We start from the raw sequence: 26,672 nt of genomic DNA, 5'->3' as shown, positions 1-26,672 counted from the left end.
ATCCTCCGAGCCCGAACCGCACCGCACGAGATCCGTTCAAGTTGGGCCAGCACGCGTACTGTGGGGCCGGATGACGCGTCCCGTCTCCCACCGGCCCCTTCACGCGTTTACCCTATCTCGATGGTAACGCTCGACCGGCCGGTCCAGTCCGGTCCCGTCCGTCCAGGTCGACGACTTTGAATGACGTCATTACTTTTTAAATAGTATTGAAACTTTACGACCAAGCCGTTCCCGCGTGTTCTCCCCGTCGCCTATAAATACCGAAGCCACGAGCCCACGACCTCACGCCAGTTCAAAATTCAAACCAGATCTGGAGCGGAGATGGGCGATTGCCGGCCGCTAGGGTTCCTCATCGGCCTTCCGTTCGCCATTCTCGCGCTCGTTCTGTCTCTCGTCGGCGCCGTGATCTGGATCGTAGGGTGAGTTTTCTTCATCAGTGTTCGTGGATTGACTGGATTCTATCTGATTGTTCGACTGACCGATCGGATCTGCGGTCTTAATCGGTATTCGATCTGTCTGGCTACCTCGATCTAGCCAGGCAGATCGATAGAGATGACTGATTGTGAGTATTTAATCAATGGAAACGCCAGACAACGCGATTTGATCGATCAGAACGATTTTTTGACCGATCGATCATCAACGACAATCGATCGGATTGTGGTTGCCTTAATCGCTTCTGTTCCTCTCGGCGATTTATCTCGGACTTGCGTCTCGAACTTCAGATTTACGCCGATTTTCGCCTCGATGCAGGACTCTCTTGAGTTGTCTCTGTCCCTGCTGCGTGTGCTTCGCTGGCCTGGCTAATCTCGCCATGGCTCTGATCAAACTTCCGGTGAAAGTCATGCGATGCTTCATCGAGCAGATCCCGTGCTGAGGTCGGTTCTGAGTTTGCTTTTCCCGTGATTCCTTTGTAAATTTCTTTCTTACATGTCAATATTTTAAGATTGGATTGAAGATCAAGAATCCTGTCTGACCGACGAGATGCATAATCCAATTTGAAACTGAATATCGTTACGAAGGTTGAAAATTCTTTCAATTGTTTTGAAGGAAATCTTCCGAAATTTCCGAGAAATTTGAAAAATGTTTTAGATTAAATCTGGGCCTACCACATGAACGGTCAACTGTCTCTCTTTCTAGTATTTTGCTTCTGATGAGCCACAAGAATTGGGTGAGGTTAGGTATGACTCTTTCAGCGTCGGGTGGGTCGGTCGGGACCTGGTCAAAGATAGAGTTGACCAGGTTAGGCATCTTGGATGAGATGACAATGATAGGGTTGACAGTAGTAGTTTTATACTTCGTTTCTCTCTCTCTATCTTTCTCTCCTTTCTCTTCTCTCTCTAAGTATCTCCCTCTATTAATGTATCTCTCTCTAAATCTATCTATCTACCTACCTATCTATCTATCTATCTAAAATGACTCTCTCTCCTCTCTCATCTCTCTTAAAACGTCTCTATAAATATTTCCCTCTGTTACTATATCTCTTTGTAAATCTCTCTCTCAAAATGACTCTCTCTTCTCTCTCACCATAAATGTCTCTCTCCCCTTTCTGTATAAACGTCTCTCTGTTACTGTATCTCTCTCAAAATGACTCTCTCTTCTCTCTCTACAAATGTCTCTCTCCTCTTTCTCTTTAAACTTCTCTCTCTAATAATTTATCTCTCTAAATGTCTCTCTATCTAAATCTGTCTCCCACCTCTCTCTCAACATCTCGCTATATTTTTCTCTAAATGTCTCCCACCTCTCTATCCACATCTTTCCATCACTCTCAAAATGCCTGTCTTTATACTTCCCTCTCTCTCTATCTAATTCTCTCTATCTTTCTATCTAGATGTCTCTATCTCTCTCTCTACAAATGTATATCTCCCAATAAATCTCTCTGTCTCTCACTTTAAATGTATCTCTCCTTTATCTCTTTCTATAAATGTATCTCTCACCTATATCTATCCCTAAATATATATTTCTCTCTCTATAAATGTATCTCTCTCTAAATGATTCTTTCTAAATATCTCTTTCTCTCTATATATATTATCTCTCTCTAAATGATTCTCGGAGGAGCCTAAAAATGAGTGCAATTAAAGGCAAATCTAATCGTGTCATTGAATTTTAAGCATATACAATACTACTTATATTTTCCTTTTTTCAAAATATAAAAAGCATGGAATGAGAAAGGGGTCGTCCTTAGGGAAGCAATTATCCACCAGAATCTGAATCTATATCTTGATAGAAAGTATTGGGGAAATAGAGAAAGAAAACATTACTTGGATGAATTTTAAGCATATAATATGACTTTTTAATTTTCATTTTCAATCAGAAGAATTTAGAACGAAAACTGTTGCCAAGTCTCAGCTGAAACCGAAATTGATTTGCAGAACGGAACATGATTATATTAAATTTTAAATTGGATAAGTTCAAATTTTATACGAAGAAAAACAGAAATTCAGTTTTAAGATGAATTAATTTTGGTGAAACTTTAGGGAGAGAGGTGAGATATGGAAATGAGTTTGTGGAATAATAATAAAAATATTTTAGAGAGAGAAAATATGGAAATAGATCAATGAATCTGTGATAGTAACACAAATGAGAAACATCAGATATCAACTTTTAAACTTTTTAAGCTCGATCTTGAATGCAAAGAAGTCTTCTAAATCCTAAAAAAACCTGCAAATGCATGTGTATGTCATCCATGCCTTGGCGTTTTGGCAACAATCAAGAAGGGAATTAAGAGATGAAGAAGAAGCTTACAAATTGAATCCAAGATGCAAGAATTTTTTGAATGAAGCAGATGATGTGTCCTTCCTTTCCAGCTAGGGTTAGGGCAGCTTCCTTAGTTTTTCTCTCTCTCCGTTCTATGTTTTTTATAATCTAATCATATCGATGGATAGAGGGTTAAACGATGAGACTGTCCTCCAAATTTGAGATCAATCATATGATGATATCTCTATAGAGATATTGCCACTTTAAAATGGCTTAATCTCTATGACGAAATTAAAAATCAATGACATACCTTCAGGTGTCCTGGGCATTAAAAATCAATGTGATTAAATAATATTGAGAAACCGTTATACACCCTAATTTCAGTTCCACAAGCCGCCATTATAACGATTGCACAGGGCCACATGTACAGCAAATTAAAAAAGATAAAATTTGAAATAAAAAATGGCGTCAGGATGGTGCTTTATTTTTGCCAGGATGACAACAAATGTACACCAGGTCACCTTCGTATTTATTACTAAAAAAGAGCTGAAATTTTTTTGTTCGTCCATGTCGATGGAATGATCACATTTAATAATTAATAAACATCAACATTGTAGCTCATGGCATTTATTTTGTGGCTTTCCAAAATAAATATGTTGTTTAACTTTTGGAATTATTTTCTTAACGAACTATTAGATCAAAATTTCCAAAAAAATGGAAAATTCCAGAAAAATTGATCAAAGCATTTAGTAATTCCAGATAAACATTTATGGCTTTGAAATTACTACTTAATAAAATTAAAGTCATAAAATCTATAAAATTATCAAAAAATTGGAAACAAATCATTAAATAACACTATACCTATTTTAATCACTTGAAATCATGATAACATGAAAATAAATTTTATTTTGATGCAGAAAACTTTCTAATATGCATGATTATTTACATGTTATCACTCTCTCTCCTATATCTCTCTTTATATATATCTACTTATAGTTGACCAAATGTTGATCCCCCCTTCTCTAAGCAACCCATGGGCTGTTGGGTTGGTCCAACAATAGGTAGACTATCTGTCAAAAAAACTCGGACACGGTTGCCTAGGATGATATGTCGAACCCAATATTGACATGTCACAAGTTCGGTAGGGTCAGCGAAATGAACTCTAAAGCCCACCTGTCCATTATCTAAAAAATGGTCATTGTCTTCGTAATCTTCATTTCTTTAAAAAAATTAATTATTTCCAAAATTCAATTAAATCACCCTAAACGAACTATGCAATATAATTACATATTATATATATAGTATATTCTACAAGTTTTAATATCCATCCCAATATTCAACTTGCATAGACCAAGTAATAATATTATTTGTGGTGTAAGCTATATGATATGGATCAATTTTAAATAACTTTGGGCTTATAAAGAATAATTCATCTTCATACCTTTCATACCTTAGGTATTGATCATTACCCAAATATAAATACCTCTTAATACAACAGTGTACATTTTTAATTGTATCAGTTTAGATATATAATTTTTCACATAAATCATGCACATTAATCCATAAAAGATGTCAAATTAAAAAATGTAAACATTTTTATTGTTTCAATTATGAGTTACATTTATTGAATCTATGAGTGAAAACCCTGTATATTTAATTTAATATTACTCTATGTCAGTCTTATTCCTTTGTTAATTTTCAACAATTTCTCGTGTTCTTTTCACCACTAGAGAAATGATGGGGACCATCTAGCTCAAAAGGCATGTTGATAACATGATAAATTAATGGATATTTTGATAAATTTTAAATGATTATGGTATTATTGATTCAGAATTTACCATGTTATTATTTGAATCACCTAAATATTTATGCATAAGCTATAAATTCTAATTTTCGCACATTATGGTTATTTTTTTACTAAACTCCTTGAATTCTTTGAAGTCAAAAAAATTTATTACTGATGAGTATTCTATAGTTTCACATGTGCCGAAATTCATAGGAATGAGAATATACAATTCTTCAAGAGTTGGAGAATTTTTTAGAGTTAAGTGATTCTCAAAAGGGGGCTTGAAAGGAGAAAAATGGTATTTCGGGCCTTCAAATGAGAATTCGAAGGAAGATAGGCCACTACCTGACCTGTCCATTGGGCTCTCAAAACTATTCCAAGGAAATAAGTTGAAGATTACAAGGGGAAACTCTCAACCCATGGAGAAAAAAAGGAAAAAATGACAAGAAGAGAAAATAGAAAATACCCAAAGGGGTATCTTAGTAATTCTTCCTATCTATAAATACTATTCTCTCCCTCATTTCCCCTCATTCTGGATGTGCTCTAGCAAGTGGCTGTCCAGTATGACAAGGCATATTTTAGAATCCAGGTTGTTCAGCTTGCTTAATGTAAGTTTGTTGAAGTTTTCATCTCTTGTTTGCATTGAAAAACACCTTATCCTCGCAAAATATAAGGATCCAGACTTGAGAGGAAGCATTGAAGGCTCACCAGATTTGCATTGAGGTTTTAGGAACCTAGGTTTCCATTTTCACATCATCATCCATCTATTTACCCTTTAAATCCATCATTTTCTCACTCTATGCATTCAGTTTTCCTTACTTTCTCTCTCTATAATTGTTTCATTATATCTCATGATCTTCATACATATCCTTATGTCATCCTCTCTAAATTTCATAAAAATTATCCTTCATTTGCACCTTCAAATTCTATCTCAAACCTCTTCTACACCCTCTATTCATTTTATCTCTCTATCTCTTCATTTCAGTCATCTTCTCTCTCTAAAACTGTTTATTTATCTCTCTAAAATCCATTCAAGTCTCTCCCTAGATCATAATTAATTTTTCCTTTCAAATTTCAAAAAAATCATGTTTAAATTCCATCATTTAGGGAAAAAAAAAGTTGAGAGTGGAGGACTAAAGTCCGGACCATATTGGGTCAAGCCCAATAGGGCTCAGCCCATTTGGCTAAGTTTTGACTTTGCCAAATCGGGCTGAACCTTAGTGGGCTGACCCACTAAGGCCAGCCCTATTCAGGCAACATATGGACCACTGGCTCATCCAGTACGCCACCGCTGCTGTTGTCGCTCCGCCACCGCTCCGCCGGCGCCGCCGCCCCCAATGGCGATAGCTGAAAAAGGTATTTTCCTTAATTTATATATTTAAAAATTCCAAAAAATCAGAAAAAAAATCAGAAAAAATCCCTTAAATTAATATAGTCAATATTCAGTATTTTAACATCTACAAAAATTATAAAAATATTTAAATCTTGTTTTTAATATTTCTAGTGTTTTTTGGTGTTAATTAAATTCAAGAAAATTCAAAAAAATACTTATTTCCTATTTCCTATTTCTAATGTTAATTAAAATTTTGAAAATTAGTCTAAGATATTTTTAGTGTTTTTCTTTGTATTTCTGCTTTCATTTAGATCATAGGAGTTTATATAAATTGACTAAAAATCCGTAAAAATCTCAGAAATTATATTTCTCACTTTTAAACTCACTTCCTTCATTCCAAGCTTGAGAAAAATTCTGAAATTAAATTTCTGCCTCAATGTGGATCGACCTCTTACTTGCCCTATATTAATTATAGAGTTTTTAAGTGGAAAATTTTCAAAAAAGTTGTTGGTTAAGTCTGAAGCAAAACAACAACATAAAGTCCCTAACTTTGAACTCATCACTTGTCTCAACCAGCTTGAGGAGAATTGGATGAGGTGAAAGACCTAGCCTTCAAGTATTCAGTCTAGTCAACGGACGCCTGATGTTGATGTTATCGTTGTTTGTGCTTTTATGGATTCTTTTGTTTTGAAGGTTGTGTATGTGGGCTTATGTGTGGTGGCCCTATGTATTTGTGTGCGTTTGGGCTAGAGAACAAAAACATCATTCATCATGTCATTCTTCACAATGACAGATGACATGACAGTGACAGATGACATGACAGTGACAAATGATGATTTTGGTTCCATGATGATGACGGTAACAGTGTCAAAAAGAGGCATGATGCGGTGGCACAGGTAGGCGTGTGTGATGCGGAAAGGTGTGTAGCACGGGAGGCGTGTGGTGCGGGTAGGCATGCGGCACGGATAGGAACGCTACGGTGATAGAAGGGGCTCAGTTCCCCTCAGAGTGGCACCACTAGTACACAATGAGTGGCGGTGAGGATAGGTGTGTGGCACACGTAGACCCGTGGTGTGGGTAGGCGTGCAGCGCGGATAGGCACACTGCACTAATAGAACCCCCAAAGATCCCCTCAGAGTGGCACGTCCAATGCGCGATGAGTGGTGACATGGGTAGGCATGTAGTGTGATGGAAAGATATGTGACCTGCAAGCCAATCACACATTCCATGTCTCGTTCCATGTTCATTAATACAACATATTCATTATAGTGCACGTGTGATGCTTATAATGAATTCCATGAATACATGATCGAATTTAATGAATTACGATGAGATCGTAATACGGAGATCACTAGTTTTTAAGAATGTGTTCTAAACATTCTTATTCGAAGGATACACGAGAAGGACATCAAAATATCCGGATAAAATAGTACTATCTTGCCTCACTTGTACGATGAGCATGGCCGGTCCCGTAGCCATTAGTGTGGAGAATCTAAGGATAGATAGTGGGTACTCTTTAGCGAAAAGAGTTCACTGAATTGATCCGTACGAATCCCTGAATGGTATTATACCAAATTGTCCCTGAATTGATCCGCCACATGTCGCCATTCGATTTGTCGAACAACAATGAATCATGTCATTTTATGATGATTGGCGCCACCAATCATTAGTTGAGTTAATGATTGATGGCAGCCAATCATTAATGACGCAGTCATTGCTTCGCGATTCGCGAAGCGATGATTGCTATCGTTATTGAATGATTCTCTTATTTTAGTTGGCGTAGGGGTGACTTGGTGCAATCGCGTCCACACGATGAAAAGAAAATTAAAAAAAAATAAAAGAAGAAGAAAGGAGAGAGAGAGAGAGAGAGAGAGAGAGAGAGAGAGAGAGAGAGAGAGAGAGAGAGAGAGAGAGAGAGAGAGAGGATGATGTGGCGTGTGCTAGCGCGCTGCCACGTCTTCCCAAAAAGTAACTCATTTTTTATGTTTTTTTCTCTTTCTTTGTCCTTTTCTCTTTTCTATAAGAGCACGTGCGCGGAAAAAGACAAACACGCACGGAAGACCAACACGCATAGAATATGAGGTGCTTTGACTTCTTATCAGGCACGAAAAATGGCGACGATGATGAGGAGAGAGAAAATATCAATAACTAGGAATTTTTCAACTTCAAACGGCCATAACTTTTGATCTATAGCTCCTATTTAGCTGAAATTTTCAGCGTTGCTTTGTCTCCCTCTCCTCTTTCTGCCATACCCTTTAATCTATAAATAAAGGCCTGAATCATAGTAAAATTCATCTTGAACTTGCTTCCTACTTTTGTGGGTTGATTGAAAGATAGTGAGTTTTGAGATCCATCAAGAGTGTTCTTGGTGTCCTTGGTGTTTGGGGAGAAGCATTGGAGAAGAGGGGGAACTTACCGGCAATTGTAAATTACCGTGATCCTGGAAGAACGTAAGGATCTACTGTAAGTATCTTCGTCTTACATTGTCTCTTTCCCAGTGTCATAGTTAACATAATTAGGGTTTATCATCGTTCTTGCACTCTATTATACCCTCTTTTCTCATCTCTTCATCCTCGCCACCGTACCATTCCAAATCCAATCATATCGTCGTTCATACCATCATCCATCATCATGTCCATCATGTGCACTTACTCTTTTATTTAAGTTAAATTAACTTATAACTTACGTATTTTTAATCGACATCACTAGCTCACGTCCTCGAATCTTATTTTCGTCGATCCTCTCGTTGATCATCACTAGTATAAGAAAGTAATTCCTTAATCATCATTCCATGTGGAGATGATCCGTACTCATCACTAACTACATATTTTTAAGTACGATTAAACATATATATTTATTGAATAATCTCAATCACCAACAACGAATTTTAACCCTAAAAGTGAGATTATCAGTCTTCATGGTGAGAAGATCTTCAAGATTTTCAAGGAGAGTTGAAGAAGAAGAGGTGGATATCCAAGCAGAACATGGTCGCGTGGAGACTTCTAGAGCCAGACACGTGAATGGCTTCAGAAAAATCTCAGAGTGGGAAAGTCAAGGGTGGAATCGATTAATAGGCTTCCCCATCATGGAATGATGTTTGCCATGGGATGTGGATGCAAACTCTCCACTTGATGGGAAGTCTAGTTTGAATCTCCTCCCCTTTTCATTTCTAACCACTGTAATTCCAGCTTTCTAAGGTACAACATTGGATGTGGATCACTCAAGGGCTCTCTGAGATAGGATAAATGATGCCTTCTTATGGCCACGTCATAATCTCATCCTTTACAACATCCAAAACCTTTGGGCTTAGTCGTCATTAAACTTCCCTCACTGGCCTAGCATTCTCCTCCACGTAAATTCTATCCATACTTGCATTTGGGTCTAGGTCTTTGAGGTTGGTGAGTGACCAACATAGATCTCCACTATGTTCCCTATGTAGGTTGAGGAGTTTGTCTTCGTGGTCAGATGTAAGTTAGTCGGGCTCAACTGTGTTCTCGTATAGCTCTAAAAATTTAAGATGGGCCAATCCACCGCCACAATCCACTTGGAGACACATCATTCATGACAGCATTCTAAATTCACTATTAGACTTCCACAAAATGGAACTTATGGAGCAAAGTTACTCTACAAAAAGACATTCAAGTATCCCAATCTCTACATCTGAGATCTTAACATCATGCCCCTTTTATCATCATCCACTACCAACCACGCCCTTTTAGTATCTGTATCAGTATGAAATATAAATATGAGATCCAATACCATCAGCTCATGACCTCATGCCTCCCATCTCGAGGAAGATCTCCCAGACCCATATTCCATCATGCATCTCGTGATGTGACGAAAGACGTGATTGAAGATGGCTGCCAAACCCTAGCGTAAATCACTTGCGGTAGATGAGGGAACACGATAAAATGGACCTAATGGGAGGCACAAAGGCTTTAGTACCATTCTCGTTGGGAGGTAACCGATGACAGTAAGGGATATAATGGATATAGTTTCGGATCATCCCGGACATGGACGATGGATGGTCGGAATAAATTTTGTCTCGTCCGACGTCCAGATTCAGTGCAGGGATGAAGGATGGGATGAATTTTTCGTCCGACGGTACGAAAACCGTCCCGTCCAGTCCTCCCGGGACAAATTTTCATCCCGTCCGAAGAAAAGGCCGTCCCGTCCCTCGTCCTAGACGAAAAAAAACTGTTTTATATTTTTTATATATTATACAGGTTTTTCTAAGCTTTTTAGGGAAATGCGGAGGAGAGAGAATGCAAAGGGACATATATACAATTATTTCTGAGCGGCGTAAGTTTGCACGCGCATAAAAATACAGGGACTTTGATGCAAATTGTCATAGCGAGGCCGCGTGGCTACATCTCAACCGTCAGATGTGAATCTGGTGGTTTTTCGTTAAGATTTGTCCGTCCATCGTCCGAGACCTCCGAACCGACGTTTTTTCATCCCACAAGATGAAAACCGTCCCGTTCGGTGGTTCCCGGTACGATGTTTCGTCTCAAATTTTGTCCAAACCCTTGGACGGAATGCTTTTTTCGTTCCATGACAAAAAAATCGTCCCATCCGCATCCCTACAATATAATAATGGACGACTAACCTTAATCAGTCCACAAGCCTTGGCTCACACTAATTGGTGGGGGGAATGTTATATATGGGTCAAATCAATGGAAGAAACCCATGTAGCAAAACCCTATGTCCCCTGCCTTTAATTGTGGACTTGTCTTTATCTCACAGCTTCATTTGAGCGCCTATTACCGGAGCAGTGATTTTGAGGTGATGTTCTTCCCTTCATGCGATTCTTCTAATTTTCAGTTTTATCACCAGATTTGTCGGTTGTTTCTCGATCTTCTTCAAAGAATGGAACTGTGTACAGTTTTCGTGGATTACCCTTTTTAGGTTTCATTGGCATTCTTGTTTCCGAAACCTAATGCTATGATTTCGGCATTTGGTATTGATTGCGGCGTTCTATTTTCTTGGTTCGGTCCGTTTTATAGGGTTATGCCAGATTTCTTTATAGAACTGTCGGTTGAGAAACTAATGGCTGATTTTTTTCGTTCCAAAGAAGCTCTTTCAAGGAGACTTCCTATCACGGCACAATTTCATTTTCATTCTACGTTGAAAACATGGCCGTAATTTTTTTGGTATAGATATGGGAACTTTTTTACTCATATCTCCCTTTATAAGCTGTATGGGGCCGGGTAATTTTTTCCTTTTTGGTTGGAGCAAAACATTTGGTATAATTACCGTCTTTTGATTATCGCTAACACGATCTTAAGTGTAAACTGAAAAAAAAGTTTTAGGAGATTATCTCTTGCTCGTATGTACAGCTCACAGAGAAATTGGGTTGACTAGTTTAGAAAAGTAATGAGAAACTGCATTTCTCGTGACCTGAGGATTGTTTCCTAGATATAACAATCATTTAATGTACTGGCTTTTGCTGCGATTACTTTTAATCGTGATCCATTTGCGATATATAAGCATTTTTTAAGGAAGACTTTTTGTTAATATTAATCCTTAATCTCTTATAATTGTACCTGATTCTATCATTCTTTTGTAGCCCCTTTTTTCTTGAAATAAAATTGTGATATCATGTTATTTTCTCATTCACAGATTGGGGGGTAACCATGAGCGCATTGCTTGGCTCCAAACGGTCATCAGGTGATTTCTCTCTCCTTTACTTACGTTAAATATTCTCTAAATGATTATTCTTCATATCGTTTTTGCTTGTTTTACGACTCTCTGTTCTCCAAATCAATCGTAGAATGTCCCTATTAGATGTACATTCTTGAAACATATCGTTTCTGCTTCATTCTCTTATCGAGGAATGATTCAGTCAAAACCTAGATGAACTCGGAATGTTGGTTCAAACAAATCAGGACGCATTCGCTGAAAATTTTTATTCATTAGGCACTTGCAAAGAAAATTTCAATCGTGTGTTAGTGTAAAATCTCATCACAAATACAATTCCTTCTCTTCATGTGGACATTCTTATCGTTTCTTACCTCCTGGATGCTTCCTTCATCAGGGTGTTCGCTAATTAGAAATGCAACAAAGCTCATCATGGGTACATCCAGCATGAATCTTAGAAGTATCGTATCTCCATCTTGCGAAAGTAATAGTGCATCATGCCAGGTGTGTACTTCTTAACAGTTTTGCATTTATTCATTCATTTAGTTGTGATGGGACGACGGAATCTGTGGTGCAAATTTGACTCATTTTCCACTTCAACGCATTGATCAGGAGTCAGGTTACTTATTTACTAATTTGTTGTAATAGAAACATCAGTTGGCATGGTTGAAGTTAACTTGGGAAAAATAATATTCTTGTGAGTAGATGTTAATTAGGATTCCAGAAAAGGTTTTTGTACCATGGTAACTGACGTAGTGCTTATCGCCTCTATTCACCTTTGTTAAGGACAGAGATACTAACTATGGGGCCCAAGGCCTTGTAAATGTATTAGCCTAACCCTAGGGCATTAATGGAACCACTAACATCCCTAGAATGCTGCTAATGGACCACTGGAAGGCCCATTAGCAGCCCAGTAATGGTCCCTTAAGGACCCATTACATTCCCACTAAGGGCCCATTAAGGGCCCATTAGTGAAGGCCCACTAGGGGCCTAAATATCAGGCCCACTAAGGGCCTGATATGTTCTGGGCCTGTCTAGGCAGGCCCAGAGTCCAACGGCTAGCAGAAACTAGGCTACTTGTTAAGCAAGTTAAGCAAGTAACCTCCATAACACTGTTTGAAAGGGTCTAGTGACCTGGATTTCTTGTATAAAAAGGGGAACTATGTATGAGTAAAAATATACTTTAAGCCCCAATCTTGTGCACTCTCTCTCTCTACTTTCTCTCTCTACACTTTCTCTCTCCTCCGATTTCCTCATTTCTACAACCTTTGATTCTTTTGTCATCTCTCCATTATGGCTCATGATAAGGTTTTCTTACCGCTGCCAAAGTTCGTTATTCTATTTTCATGATTAGTGCAAATCTTTCAGAAATTCTTACTAATGTGTTCCACACAGAGTTGATTGATATGTCCCCGAAGAGAACACCGAGGTTTCCAAGGATAGAAATGCCAATCATTGTTCAAATGAAAACCAGAGTAATACTTAGAGCCTCCAAATAATGGTATACTATCCATGAATCCGTAACTGATGAGGATTGAGAAATCCAGAGAGAAGGAGAGATAGCGAGAAGGGACAGAAAGGGAGATAAGATGCCAAGGCTAGGCGGATCACCCTCGTCTTCTTCTGAGAGGGGATCTGCGCTCAGACCGTTGTTCACACAAAAAACTTCCTAGCGGTTGATTCCCTCTTATTTATGGGAGGGACTCTCTTCTATCAGGTCCTTCAACTGTTGTCTGACGTGGCATCAGTATAACTGCTTTTTCTTTTATTTTCTTTTTGTAAATAGGTCTGAGGAAGACCCATATCATTGATACTATGATTTTGCCTTCGAGTAATATCCACTGGAGCATTGTATTGATGTTAGATTTGGAATTCTGGGGAAGAAAGTAGTGGAAGCAGCGCGATAAGAGGAACTCACTGCCCCAGGAGCTTATAAATTAACACTAGAAAAGTACTCTTGTTTCTCTTCACTCTATCTGCGTTAAATAAGGGGATAGGAGGATACGATTTTACGCAGAACCCTACGAAAACAGACGATGAAGATTCAACCCTAGGAGCGAAGAAATTAACACCCGAAGATACTGATACGAACCTGGATGTCGGCTCATATTGGGGAACGGAATAGACAGGAAGGAAGAGAGGTTCCCAGGGTAGAGAGGAGAAATGGGAATGATCTGAGATGGGTCGATTGGATGAGGCAGGGATATGAGCCACCTGAAGACGCGGTGAGGTAGAGAAGATCACGAGGGATGAGGATTGCAGAGGGAGAGAGGGACCGTAGACATGGAGGGAAGAGACAAGAGACCTTCATTCTTCTTTGCTGCCCTCCTAAAGAGAGAGGCATCCCTATTTATGGGAAATACATAATGACCAAATGACTGAAATGCCCTTGTGAGCTAACATGACGAGACTACCCCTAGATAGGTTGAGGATTGTATCAGATACTCATATTTCATTTCCCTCTATCTGCCTTAAATACTCAGATAGAAGATTTTACTCGGGAACACTCGTGAAAAAGACATAATGTCAAATGAACTCTGGCAGTTTGATGGTTTCTATTGTGCAGAACCAATTGTTTAGTATAAATTAGCATTTCCCACGTTTAATTTTGGGGAAAATGGGGGATACAGCTGCAGCAGGCGAGGACGTTCATCCAGATGAGGACAAATCTAAAGGTAGTGGACAATTCAGGCGCAAAGAGGGTGATGTGCATACAGGCATTGAAGGGGAGGAAGGGCGCCCGGCTGGGAGATACCATCATAGCATCAGTGAAGGAGGCCCAGCCGAGGGGAAAAGTGAAGAAGGGGGATGTCGTCTACGGCGTGGTGGTTCGAGCGGCGATGCAGCGTGGGCGGTGTGACGGTAGCGAGATAAGGTTTGATGACAATGCCGTGGTGCTGGTCAACAAGCAGGGTGAGCCCATTGGAACACGTGTCTTCGGTCCTGTTCCCCACGAACTCCGTCAGAAGAAACATCTTAAGATACTCACTCTGGCTGAGCACATCGCCTAAACTGGCCCATGATTTTGGCTCTCTGACTGAAATGGCTCTCCTTACTCCTTGCCAGGTTAGCCATCAAGTGTATTACAGGCGAAACGATGTGAAGACTGTGATATAGCTTGGTTCTCTTTTTGATATGAGTCTGAAACAATAATCCTTTTTTTCCCTGCAAATTTCTTCATAGTTAGTGGGAGGAATCTTTTCAATTCATCCAATGCAATTATCGAAATCAAATGTGGAAGTCTCCTATTTGATACCCAAAGTTGTTGGCAAGGAAAACATCGATAAAAAAACTTAAATTTAAGGTCAGTCGCCCCCATATTTATTTTCCCTCGCTCTTCCCCTCTCTCTCTATTTATATATATAAATATATCTATTTATCTCTATCTCTATATATCTCTCTCTCCCAGTCTCTCTCTCTCTCTCTCTCTCCATCTCCACCTCTCTCAATCTCACCACCATTCTCTTGATCTTTTTCAATTCTATCTAATTCATTCTGTGCATTGGATATCTAAGTATAATTCAAAGTTATTTACGCTGATTTATATAATGAAAAAAATCAGTCTATCCTTTTTCCGCAACACTCTTTCCCACCCTCATTATATTTCTCTCGCCCTACCCATATTTCTACACAATTTGATAACTTAAATGCCCTTAATTATAAATATTTAATATATTTTCCCAAAGAACTCTTCTCTCCTTTTCTTTAAATCATCTTCTCTATACCTCCTATCTTTATACACTTTTGCCCGCACTTTTTCATGAATTTATCATGGGGAATGATGAATTAACCAATGTAGATGATGAATATTTGATTCTCACATTTTTACTTTCACATTTTTATTTTATTGTGGCATTAAATTCGACCAGTAAGATATAAAGTAAAATCTCATCAGACCTGTCAAAGACAAGACTTGGACTTGACTAAAATTTTCTCCTCAAAAACCTATGAGGGATAGTGGATACTATTTAGGAAAACAGTTAACTAAATTAAATGCCAAAATAGAATGTAAAATGTGAAAGTAAAAAATGTGAGAATCAAATATTCATCATCTACATTGGTTGATTCATCCTCAGGTAAGTATTATACTTTATTATTAATTGGGCTGGCTTCACATCACAATTGGGTGTTTCTACCATATCAGAGATGCCAATAACATCTTGTGGATAGATGGTTGTGTTTTTAATGTGACATATGAGTTCCTAACCATGAGACTTTAAACAGTCTTAGCTTGATTTCATAAGTCCACAAAGACAATTGCGTGGTGAAGATGGGATCATCCCCTTCGAATGATAGGAGACAAAGTCTGGGAATAATTTTCAAGGAAGTCCATGGCAAAGGTATGTAAATATTTTAAATGCATTAGTCCTTAAGGATGACCAATAAGGATTTGATAGTTGAAAATTCCCTTCAACACTCTAGGAGTATCGTGAGGATGCAGGATTAGATATGCCCAGTAACACACATAAGAATCAGTAGACAGAAGAGGAAGTGTAACTTAAAATGAGATTGAGTTGCTTTCTGTTATCCACTAACATAGTAAATAATGGGGTATGGTTATGACCCATATCATGATGAGATATTATATTTTCTTTCTTAGGAACAACTCGAAATAAATCCTTTACCATTTTATATAAATATCATTTATTTAGTGACCAAACGTTGGCAAATTACGATAATTACTGTTTTTTAAAAATATAATTTCAGATATTTTTAGTGCACATGTCGTGAAATATCATCAAAAATTGTTTATTAAAAACTTTAAATGTAACACACATAAGATTAAAATTAATTTTACAATACATTATAATGTTTTCCTCAAAACACACTTTCATTTCTCAAAATCATCAAAATTAAAAACCACCCACAATCATAAAACTTGAAATGTAGTGAAGTATAACAGTAACTAGAATCACCATATGATTATAATTAAACTTCAAATGTCTTGCAATATTTTGGTGACTAATTACAAGTGCACCAACTTACTTGCTCAAAATGCGTTTTCATTTCTATAACTGCTGAAAATCATGAGCTTCAACCATCCCAACTTTAACTGTAACTGTAACCACCATATGATCATAATTAATCTTCAAACTTATTTTCTTCACCAACATATATGCTCAAAACACGTTTTCACTTCTCAAAATCAAATCCTCATCATCACAAAATGGCAAAATAGAAATGTTTATGTTTTTGAAAACTATATTTTCAAACTGTAATTTCCCAAAAGTATTTTGCATATATCACTCAATATCATAGAAAATGGATTATGAAGAAGTTTCAATGTAAGAACCATGAATATACAATCAGTTTTAAAAGGTATTTCAGTATTCTGTTCACTAATTACAACTGTGCCAACTTCTTTGCTCAAAACCCGTTTTCATTTCTCAAAATCATCAAAATTAAAAGCCACACATAATCATGAAGTTTAGCTGTAAATTTATCTTCAATATGATTATAATTAATCTTCAAACGTATTTTCAGTATGTTGTTCATTAATTACCACTACACCAACTTATCTGCTCAAAACCCATTTTCATATCTCAAAATCATCAAAATTAAATACCAACCACAATCATGAACTTTAACTGTACCGATCACCACTATATGATAATAATTGATCTTCAAACATTTTTACAGTAATTGTTTACTAATTACAACAGCGCTGACTTATCTGCTTACGACCCGTTTACATTTCTCAAAATCATCAAAATTAAAAACCACCCACAATCATAAACTACAACTGTAACTATCACTACCATATGATTATAATTAATCTTCAAACTTATTTTCAGTATGTTGTTCACTAATTACCACTTTACCAACTTATCTGGTCAAAACCCCTTTTCATTTCTCAAAATCATCAAAATTAAAAACCACCCACGATCACGAACTTTACCTGTAACTATAACCTCCATACGATTATAACTAATCTTCAAACGTATTTTCAGTCTTTTGTTCACGAATACAATACCACCAAATTATCAGTTGAAAACCGATTTCATTTCTCACAATCATCAAAATTAAAACCCCCCACAATCATTAACGTTAGCGGTAACTTTAACAACCATATGATTATAATAATTTTTCAAACGTACGTTCTCTTTATTGTTCACTAATGACAAGTGCACCATTTTATCTGCGCAAAACCCATTTTCATTTCCCAAAATCATCAAAATTAAAACCACCCAGAATCATGAACTTTAAGTGTACCTCTAACCACCATAAAATTATAATTGATCTTTAGACTTATTTTCAGTATTTCGTTCATTAATTACAGCTGCTCCAACTTAACAGCTCAAAAGCCATTTTCACTTCTCCAAATCATCAGAATTAAAATCCACCCAGAATCATGAACTTTAATTGTACCTATAACCACCATACGATTATCACTAATATTCAGGCATATTTTCAGTATTTCGTTCACTAATTACAGCTGCTCCAACTTAACAGCTCAAAACCCATTTTCACTTCTCCAAATCATCAGAATTAAAACCCACCCAAAATCATGAACTTTAACTGTACCTATAACCACCATACGATTATAATTAATCTTCAGGCGTATTTTCAGTATTTCGTTCACTAATTACAGCTGCACCAACTTAACAGCTCAAAACCCATTTTCACTTCTCCAAATCATCAGAATTAAAAACTGCCCAGAATCATGAACTTTACCTGTACCTATAACCACCGTACGATAATAATTAATCTTGAGGCATATTTTCAGTACTTCGTTCACTAATTACAGCTGCTGCAACTTAACAGCTCAAAACCCATTTTCACTTCTCCAAATCATCAGAATTAAAATCTACCCAGAATCATGACTTTAACTTTACCTATAACCACCGTACGATTATAAATAATCTTCAGGCGTATTTGCAGTACTTCGTTTACTAATTACAGCTGCACCTGATGGAAATATATGTGGCCGGCAAGCCAATCACACATTCCGCATCTCGTTCCATATTCATTAATAGAACATATTCATTATAGTACGCTTGTGATGCTCATAATGAAGTCCATGAATACATGATCAGACTTAGTGAATTATGATGAGATCGTAATACGGAGATCACTAGTCTTTAAGCATGTGTCCTAAACATTCCTATTCAAAGGATACGCGAGAAGGACATTAAAGTATTCGGATAGAATAGCACTATCTAGCCTCACTCATATGATGAGTATGGTCGGTCCCGTAGCAATTAGTGTGGCGACACTAAGGATAGATAGTGGGTGCTCTTTAGTGGAAAGAGTTCACTGAATTGATCCGTACGAATCCCTGAATGGTATTATACCGAACTGTCAATCAGGTTGATTCATGTCATGGTTGTGTAAGTGGTCCTTAGACCCGAGACACCAAAGACGTCTTATGGACAGACGTTTGTACTTTCGCTATGACCAACGAGTCTCTAATCATGGGATTCTAAACGGTCTTAGTTTGGTTATATTAAGAAGTTCACAAAGATGATTGAGTGGTCAAGATGGGATCGTCCACCCTCGGTATAAGAGGTGACAGCTCAAGGAAGATGATGCAATGAAGTCCTTGGCCAAGGTAGTGAAATATTGGAGAAGAGTTCTCCGATGATTTCCGAATGCACTAGTACTAACTCGGATGACCGATTAGGGTTTGACAGTTGACCATACCCTAAGTCATCCAAGGAGCATCAAGTGGATGAGGGATTATACATACACGGTAACTGATGACGAACAGGTTCCATGAGTGAGTCGATATACACTCCTTTGTATCTTTTAGGACACGAGGTGTTGCTTGGCACCCCACGTGTCGGAGTCTCGACCTCTCGATTGGGTTAAATCGATCCGACATTAATTAATCTATATGATGATATAGTTAATTAATTTGGAAGGCCAATAAAGGTTATTGGGCCGCTGGAGTCGTTAACTAGACTGATACATGGGCCTAGAGGGTCACACACAAATGGTCTTTTGGACGTTGGAAGATATACTTAAGTTTTGGGGGTTTTTATGAAAAATACCCACTTAGTATAAATAGGGAAGGCCCTGAACGAAATTCACCCAGGCCAGAATTGTTCAGGGGCCTTTCCCCTTCTTCTCCACTCTCCCCACACCCCCTCTCCATCCCTGATGTGATCAGGACGATGTAACGACGCCGACAGAGAAAGAACGAGGCTCGTCAACGAGAAGGAGGAGATCCGACGCGCCGAGGACCGCGTGGATACGTCTAGAGGTTGCACACTTGAGCAGCTCGACTCGTCTCACTCCGGGATCGAAGAAATCACGAATGAGATTCATGCAAGGTACGCCGTGTCAATGTTTTTGTTGATAATGTTTGATTCGCAAAAGGCTTCTGCTGCGTATCGTTTTAGATTTATTCATCCAAGTCAAGGCCCCTAGAACCCAACAGCACCAACTTAACAGCTCAAAACCCATTTTCACTTCTCTAAATCATTAGAATTAAAAACCCACCCAGAATCATGAACTTTACCTGTACCTTTAACCACCGTACGATTCACTGAGAGCTTACATTTTAATTAATCCTCCATTTTATCAAAAAATAAATAAATAACCACCATACGATAATAATTAATCTTCAAACATATTTCATTCTTCTGTTCACTAATTACAACTGCTCCAACTTATCAGCTCAAAACCCATTTTCACTTCTCCGAATCATCAGAATTAAAAACCGCCCAGAATCATGAACTTTACCTGTACCTATAACCACCATACAATAATAATTAATCTTCAAACATGTTTCATTCTTCTGTTCACTAATTACAACTGCACCAACTTACCTGCTCAAAACACGTTTTCACTTGTCCAAAACATCAAAATTATATAACCATGAACAACAACAAGAAGAAGAATAAGAAGAAGAAGAAGAAGAATCGAAGGAGAATCGAAGATGGGGGGAGCGACGAGATGGGGGAAGAGCATATCTCCGTCGCAGGTGGTGGAGATGATCAGGGCGGAGAAGAACACGGCCAAGGCGCTGCTCATCTTCGACTCTGCCACGGCCGAATACCCATCAGGCTTCCGCCATGATCACCACACCTTCTCCCTGATCATCGCCAGGCTCGCCGCGGCCAACCAGACCCACCTCGCCGAGACCCTCCTCTCTCGCATGGCCGACGAGCTCCCCTCCCCCTCAGAAGCCCCCTTCCTCTCCCTCATCTCCGCCTACGCCAAATCCCATCGCCCCCTCCAATCCCTCCGCCTCTTCCGCCAAATGGAGTCATCCCTCCCCCTCCCCCCTTCCCCCCACGCCCAAATCACCCTCTTCTCCATCCTCGTCCGCTCCAACCAGCTCAAACTCGCCCACCAATTCTACCGCCGGATGAGGCAAGACGGCACCCACAACTCCACCCCGGCCTACAACGTCCTCCTCAGCGCCTTCTGCAAGAGCCCCGCCACCATCGCCACCGCCCTCAAAGTGTTCGACGAAATGCCCAGCCGGGGCTGCCCCCCCGACGCCTACACCTACACCACGCTCATCAGCGGGCTGGCCAAGCTGGGAAGAACAGACCAAGCCATGGCGCTCTTCCGAGAAATGAAGAACGAGAAATTACCCCCGAATGTGGTCACTTTCAGCGGTCTGATTCACGGGCTTTGCCTGAACGGGAAGCTGGACGAGGCTTTGGAGGTGTTTTCCTCGATGGGTTCTTCTGGGGTGGCGCCGAACGGGGTGACTTACGGGTGTTTGATGGCGGGTCTCTGCAAGGGGGGGCGGGCCGGGGAGGGGGTCCGGCTGCTGGAGAGGATGGTTCGGGAGGGGGTCGAGCCGGGGCGGTTCGTGTACTGCGCCGTGGTCCGTGGGCTGTGCCGGGAGGGGCGAGCCGGGGAGGGCGCGGCGGTCCTGGACCGGATGCGGCTCCAGGGGCTCGCCCCCGACGCGGGGCTCTGCGGGAAGGTCGTGGCCGGGCTGTGCCATGGCGGGCGAGCCGAGGACGCGGCGAACCTGCTCGACGAGGTCGCCGTGGCGCCGAGCCGGGTCACCTGGGGGCTCGTGGCTCGGACCCATAACCTGGTGGCTCGGTCGCTGTGCGCCGCTGGGTCCGGCGCCAGGGCTCGGCAGGTCCAGCGGAGGATGAAGGCCATGGGCATCTCCGCCGAGCCGGAGACTTACTCTTTGATCGTTTCTTCTCTCTGCCGGCTCGGCGAGGTCCTCCGGGCTTGCGCCGTGGTCCAGGACATGGTCGCGGAGGGGTGCGCCCCGGACGAGCCGGCCTGGGCCGCGGTCGCGACCGGGCTGTGCCGCCGGCGAGCCGCCGGCGCTGCGGCGGTGGCCTTGCTTCGTCAGCTGACTGGCTGATCTCTTTTGGGCCGCTTATTGGGCCTCGTTGATGAGTTTATGATCTGTATAGTAGTACCATTTTTTTTTATTCCCCTGATCAGGAAGATTTGGGGAAGAATTTTTTAACCAGGCCATAAGTTCTATAGTGCAGAATCCGGGACGAAGTTAGTCCCCTCCTGCATCCCAATTTTTAGAAGTTCGTCTGAATTGTCCCGTCCAGAGTCCCTCCCATCCCTGATATTTTCGTCCACGTCCCGTCCAAGACATTCTTGTCCCGTAGACGTCCGGGACGAAGCAGTGGATTAAGCCACTTGGAACTTGACATGTGGTGTTGCACGTGCCAAATTCCTGCTGGAGCTCTCATGCGGATACATGACTCTTTCAGGACGCAGAAACTTTCAAGTCCACTGTCCAGGACCCCGGACGGCTTGGTTATTTGGACCGCCTATTGGGCCTTTTCTGGGCCTTGTTTGGCACAGGGCTAGTTGATGAGTTTATGATCTGTATAATACCATTTTTTTTATTCCTGGGATCATGGAGATTTAGGGAAGAACAGGATTGTCCTTGAACGGGACGAAGGATGGGACGGGACGAAGATCGTCCCAATTTTCAGAAGTGCGTCCGAATCGTCTCATCTAGAGTCTGTGCCGTCCCTGATATTTTCGTCCACATCTCTCGCTCCCCCCTGAAAACTGTCCCGTCCAAGATATTCTCATCCCATCAACGTCTGGGACGAAGCAGTGCATTAGGACACTCGGCATTTGACATGAGTCGCAGCATGTGTCGAATTCCAGCTGGAGTTTATGATGTGTATTGCATCATTTTTTTTCATGAGATCATAGAAATTTTGGTGGAAATACCTGGCCATAACGGTAGAGAACAGGCCGTGATGGGTTTATTTCATTGTATTTCATTGGATGATTTTGTTTACTAAGCCATGTTTCCACTCACTAGATCATGGAGATTCGGAGAAAAATTCCAGTCATTCATTTTATCTATTAGAATTCCTTAAGGAATTAGAGGATTTGCCTAGAACTATATATTATAATTATTTTTTATTCTTATATTCTATGCAATGAAATAGAGAATTGATGAATGTCCCACAATACTTTAATAATTTTGATTAGTATCGAATCTAAATCTAACTGGGGTGTTGCCAAGTGGTAAGGTCTGTAATGTGTGCCTTTTCAAGTACATTTTGATTAGTAAACCCGTGTTTTTGCTCATAATATTATGGAAATTTGGAGAAAAAATCCTGGCGCTCATGACGAGTTTACTAAGTGTATTTTTTGGTCAAATTTGATTACTAACGACATATTTTTATTCCCAATATCATGGAATTTTGTGGAAAACTATGAAGCAGTAGCTGTAGCAAACAGGCGATGATGACTTTATAATGTATATTTTATTTCACAATATTTAAAATAATGAAGTGCTTTTTATTCACAAGCTCACAGAAGTTTGGAAAAGGATAGTAAGTTATACCCGCGATGATGGGCTTATAATGTATATTTTATTGCTCAATTTTAAAAACAATGCTATGCTTTTATTCACAAGCTCACAGAAGTTTGCAGAAAAATAGTAACTTGTACCGGCGATGATGAGTCTATAATGTGTATTTTATTGCTCAATTTTGTTTAATAATAACAGCAGAGGTACCTGACGGGCAATGACTAAATTATAATCTGCATTTAGTTTAATAAATTAATATTTTTATTCACAATACCATAGAACTTTGGACAAAAATACCAAGCAATAGCCATACAGAACCGACACTGATCGGTCCATTTTATTTATATAATTTGGGTCCACATTGTTATTACGATGACGCCTCCGCACGTGCCACTCCTTAACTGTGACACGCCTCGAGATGGGTCCCACCAGCCTCCCACGTGCTAGCACGTGGGAGCTTGTCTACTTAACATGGCCTCGACCTTCCGGGGGCGAATATTAAATTCTGCAAGTCTTTGTTCTATTCGCAAATGACAGGAACCAACGAGGGGGTCAGCGCAAGATTCCCCGCGGTCAAACCCGACGGCGAATTAAGTATTTAAAAAAAAACCCTGCTCGCGCGTGCGAACTGTCCCGCTGGCACGTGCAATCCCCATCTCACGTGACGCGCGAGCCCGGCCGGACTCACGTGCGGGGTTTTAATAAGGCATTTAAGCCGGGAGAATCGGGGCCGTGGGAGGGATGATCCTAGGGGTTCGTGGCCGTCGGATGGGTGGACCTCGGGGACGGGATGAGATAAAGAGGCGAGAAAAGGGGGAAAAATAGCGAGAGGGGGAATGGAGGGGGGAGGGCCGGCGGCGCCGCCGCGAGTCGGCGGCGGCGATTTCTTCCTCCGATTCACGTCGCGGCCGTCGTCTTCGATGAGATCGCCGGCGGCGAAGTCTCTACCGAGTCCGGGCAGAGTCGACAAGTTCAGAGAGCTCGCGGCGGCGCCGCCGCTCAGCCGGCGGCTGAAGAAGAGCGGAAGTCTGAAGGGCGGCCAATCGCCGGCGGCGGGCCGCCGGAAGAGCTTCCCGCTGGAGGCCCCCGAGCCGTCCTCCCCCAAAGTCACCTGCATCGGCCAAGTCAAGGTCAAGACCGCGCGAATGAAGAAGAAGAAGAAGAAGAAAAAGAAGAAGAAGAAGAGCAAGAACAGCCCCGAACCCGCCTCGCCGAGCGCGAATCAGAGGTGGGTTCGGAGCCTCTACGGCGCGGTCAAGTCCCTTAGCACGGAAATCAACTGCTTTCTCCCTTGCGGCGGCGTCAAGCCGGCAGCTCCTCCTCCTCCTCCTCCTCCTCCTCCTCCGGAGAAGGAGGAAGAAGAAGAGGTGGGTAAGGAGGAGAAAGGAGAGAGCTTTTGCGTTGTTCCTCCGAAGAACGCGCTTTTGCTGATGCGATGCAGGTCGGACCCCGTTAAAATGGCCGCTCTGACGACGCGATTCTGGGGGTCTCCCACCAAGCTGGTGGCCGACGAAGAAGAAGAAGAACAACAACAAGAAGAAGAAGACAAAGCCCCGCCCGAAGAAGAAGAAGAAGAAGAAGAAGAAGAAGAAGAAGAAGAAGAAGAAGAGGAAGAAGAAGAGGAAGAAGAAGAAGAAGAAGAAGAAGAAGAAGAAGAAGAAGAAGAAGTAGAAGAAGAAGAGAAGGTGGCGAGGAGGCACAGCTTCTCGACGGAGAAGGAAGCGAGAAGAGGGACTCCCTCGGCCGTGGAGGAGGCGCCTCGGCGATGGAGTTTCTCTTCTGCGCAGGCCCCCCCCACGAAGAAGAAGAAGAAGAAGAAGAAGAAGAAGAAGAAGAAGAAGAAGGAGGAGGAGGAGAGCTCGGAAGAGAAGGAAGATTTGAAAGAGGAGAGCTCGGAAGAGAAGGAAGAGGAAGAGGAGGAGCTGCCCGACTGTCTTCTTCTGATGATGTACGAGCCCAAGTTATCGATGGAGGTTTCGCAGGAGACGTGGGTTTGTAGCTCGGATTTCTTAACCCACCAGCGGCCGCGTCCGAAGCAGTCGACGGCGGCGGAGGCGGCGGCGATAAGAGCGGCGGCGCCGCCGCTGGGGCTGACGAGATGCAAGTCGGAGCCGATGAGATCGACGGTCAGGATGGGGCCTGACGCTTGCTTCTGGAAGGACCGCCACCGGCCCATCGGCGCCGCCGGGGTTGGGTTTTGAGCCACGTACCCCCTCCCTTCTTCCTCCTCTTCTTCCTCGTCTTCTTACGATATTCCTCTGATTAACCTTCTGTGATCTATTACTTGGATGCTGTACAAATAGATCTCTCTCAGCCGAAAGGAGAAAAATGACGTCTGCCGCCAGATTACGAGATGGAGATAGATGGAGAGAGTCGGATTGAATAGCGGAGGGGAGAGGGTCTGGTGGAGGGAGAGAGACAGCGTTGTCCTAGTATTTCTAAAATAGAAATGGATATGATAGAGAGAGATAGAGAAATAGAGATGAGACTTTAGATAGAGAGGGATAGAGATAGAGACTTTAGATAGAGAGAGAGATGATACTTTAGACAGGGAGGGATAGAGATGAGACTTTAGATAGAGAGGGATAGAGATGAGATGAGACTCTGGGAGATGGAGAGAGAGGGCCACCTAGTCCAAGTCTTCTATAACAGGAATAGGAGAGATAGATATAAAGACAGAAATGAGACTCTGTGAGATAGAGAGATAGAGAGAGAGGGCCGCGTAGTCCAAGTTTTCTATTCCACGAATAGGTGAGATAGACATAAAGACATTGATGAGACTCTGAGAGATAGAGAGATAGAGAGAGAGGGCCACGTAGTCCAAGTTTTCTATTTCAGGAATATGTACGATAGAGATAGAGATGAGATTCTAAGAGATGGAGAGATAGAGAGAGGACCAGGTAGTCCAAGTTTTCTATTTCAGGAATAGGTGAGATAGAGATAAAGATGAGAATCTCAGAGATAGAGAAAGAGAGAGAGATGAGAATCTGAGAGATAGAGAAAGAGAGAGAGATGAGAATCTGAGAGAGAGATATGAGAATCTCAGACATAGGGAAAGAGAGAGATAGATAGAGATGAGACTCTGAGAGATAGATGGATTGAGAGAGAGAGAGAAAAAGCCGCGTAGACCAAGTCTTCTATAACAGGATAGGTAAGATAGAGAGAGAGAGAGTGAGTGAGAGAGAGAGATGAGACTGAGAGATAGAGAAACAGAGAGAGAGAGATGAGACTCTGAGAGATAGAGAAATGGAGAGAGAAATTGACTCTGATAGATAGAGAAATAGAGAGAGAGCGAAGGCCACGTAGACCAACTCTTCTATAGCAGGATAGATAAGATAGAGAGAGATAGAGAGAGCCAGCCAGCCAGGTAGTCCAAGTCTTCTATCGCAGGAATGGGCAAAGATAAAAATGGTAATAAAAACATGGGCTCTGCGGGCTAGAGAGAGAAAAGGATAAATAGAGAGATGGGTGGAAGAGAGGGGGGGTCTCATTCT

The 26,672-nt window shown here is 41.1% G+C and overlaps 4 protein-coding genes across 5 annotated transcripts; all 4 read left to right on the top strand.

Annotated features, from left to right (window-relative positions):
* The first annotated feature begins 265 nt into the window (after positions 1-265).
* Positions 266-1,027, top strand: LOC144709378 (taximin). Its single transcript, XM_078582921.1, has 2 exons — positions 266-419; positions 751-1,027. Exons 1-2 carry the CDS (start codon positions 322-324, stop codon positions 872-874), a joined length of 222 nt encoding a protein of 73 aa, XP_078439047.1. The 5' UTR covers positions 266-321; the 3' UTR covers positions 875-1,027.
* Positions 1,028-10,486: 9,459 nt separating this feature from the next.
* LOC144709638 (Ribosomal protein L14p/L23e family protein) lies at positions 10,487-14,660 on the top strand. 2 transcript variants are annotated; one of them, XM_078583229.1, is made up of 4 exons: positions 10,487-10,598; positions 11,436-11,483; positions 11,851-11,957; positions 14,084-14,660. In XM_078583229.1, the coding sequence occupies exons 2-4, from the start codon at positions 11,450-11,452 to the stop codon at positions 14,462-14,464; spliced, it is 522 nt and encodes a 173-aa protein (XP_078439355.1). In that variant the 5' UTR covers positions 10,487-10,598; positions 11,436-11,449; the 3' UTR covers positions 14,465-14,660. The 2 variants fall into 2 exon arrangements, with proteins under 2 accessions (XP_078439355.1, XP_078439354.1); XM_078583228.1 differs by lacking the exon at positions 10,487-10,598 and adding an exon at positions 10,633-10,692.
* A 5,632-nt stretch (positions 14,661-20,292) lies between these two features.
* LOC144709081 (uncharacterized) lies at positions 20,293-21,744 on the top strand. The gene has a single exon (XM_078582484.1). The coding sequence runs from the start codon at positions 20,338-20,340 to the stop codon at positions 21,742-21,744; it is 1,407 nt and encodes a 468-aa protein (XP_078438610.1). The 5' UTR covers positions 20,293-20,337.
* A 2,274-nt stretch (positions 21,745-24,018) lies between these two features.
* LOC144709795 (uncharacterized) lies at positions 24,019-25,478 on the top strand. Its single transcript, XM_078583442.1, has one exon. The coding sequence runs from the start codon at positions 24,099-24,101 to the stop codon at positions 25,377-25,379; it is 1,281 nt and encodes a 426-aa protein (XP_078439568.1). The 5' UTR covers positions 24,019-24,098; the 3' UTR covers positions 25,380-25,478.
* The last annotated feature ends 1,194 nt before the right edge of the window (positions 25,479-26,672 follow it).

Source organism: Wolffia australiana, chromosome 11 (assembly GCF_029677425.1).
Source record: "Wolffia australiana isolate 7733 chromosome 11, ASM2967742v1".
In the NCBI taxonomy this organism is placed as follows: Eukaryota; Viridiplantae; Streptophyta; class Magnoliopsida; order Alismatales; family Araceae; genus Wolffia; species Wolffia australiana.
Note: the sequence above shows the minus strand (reverse complement) of the source record. Positions and strands in the feature narration are given on the sequence as shown.

Bases quoted from the DNA above. Each gene is read 5' to 3' on its own strand.
- LOC144709378 (XM_078582921.1), top strand. From the start codon at position 322: ATGGGCGATTGCCGGCCGCTAGGGTTCCTCATCGGCCTTCCGTTCGCC. The intron at 420-750 runs GTGAGTTTTCTT...GCCTCGATGCAG, and splicing joins GCCGTGATCTGGATCGTAGG to GACTCTCTTGAGTTGTCTCT.
- LOC144709638 (XM_078583228.1), top strand. The intron at 11,484-11,850 runs GTGATTTCTCTC...TTCCTTCATCAG, and splicing joins TGGCTCCAAACGGTCATCAG to GGTGTTCGCTAATTAGAAAT. The intron at 11,958-14,083 runs GTGTGTACTTCT...TGGGGGATACAG, and splicing joins GTAATAGTGCATCATGCCAG to CTGCAGCAGGCGAGGACGTT.
- LOC144709081 (XM_078582484.1), top strand. From the start codon at position 20,338: ATGGGGGGAGCGACGAGATGGGGGAAGAGCATATCTCCGTCGCAGGTG.
- LOC144709795 (XM_078583442.1), top strand. From the start codon at position 24,099: ATGAGATCGCCGGCGGCGAAGTCTCTACCGAGTCCGGGCAGAGTCGAC.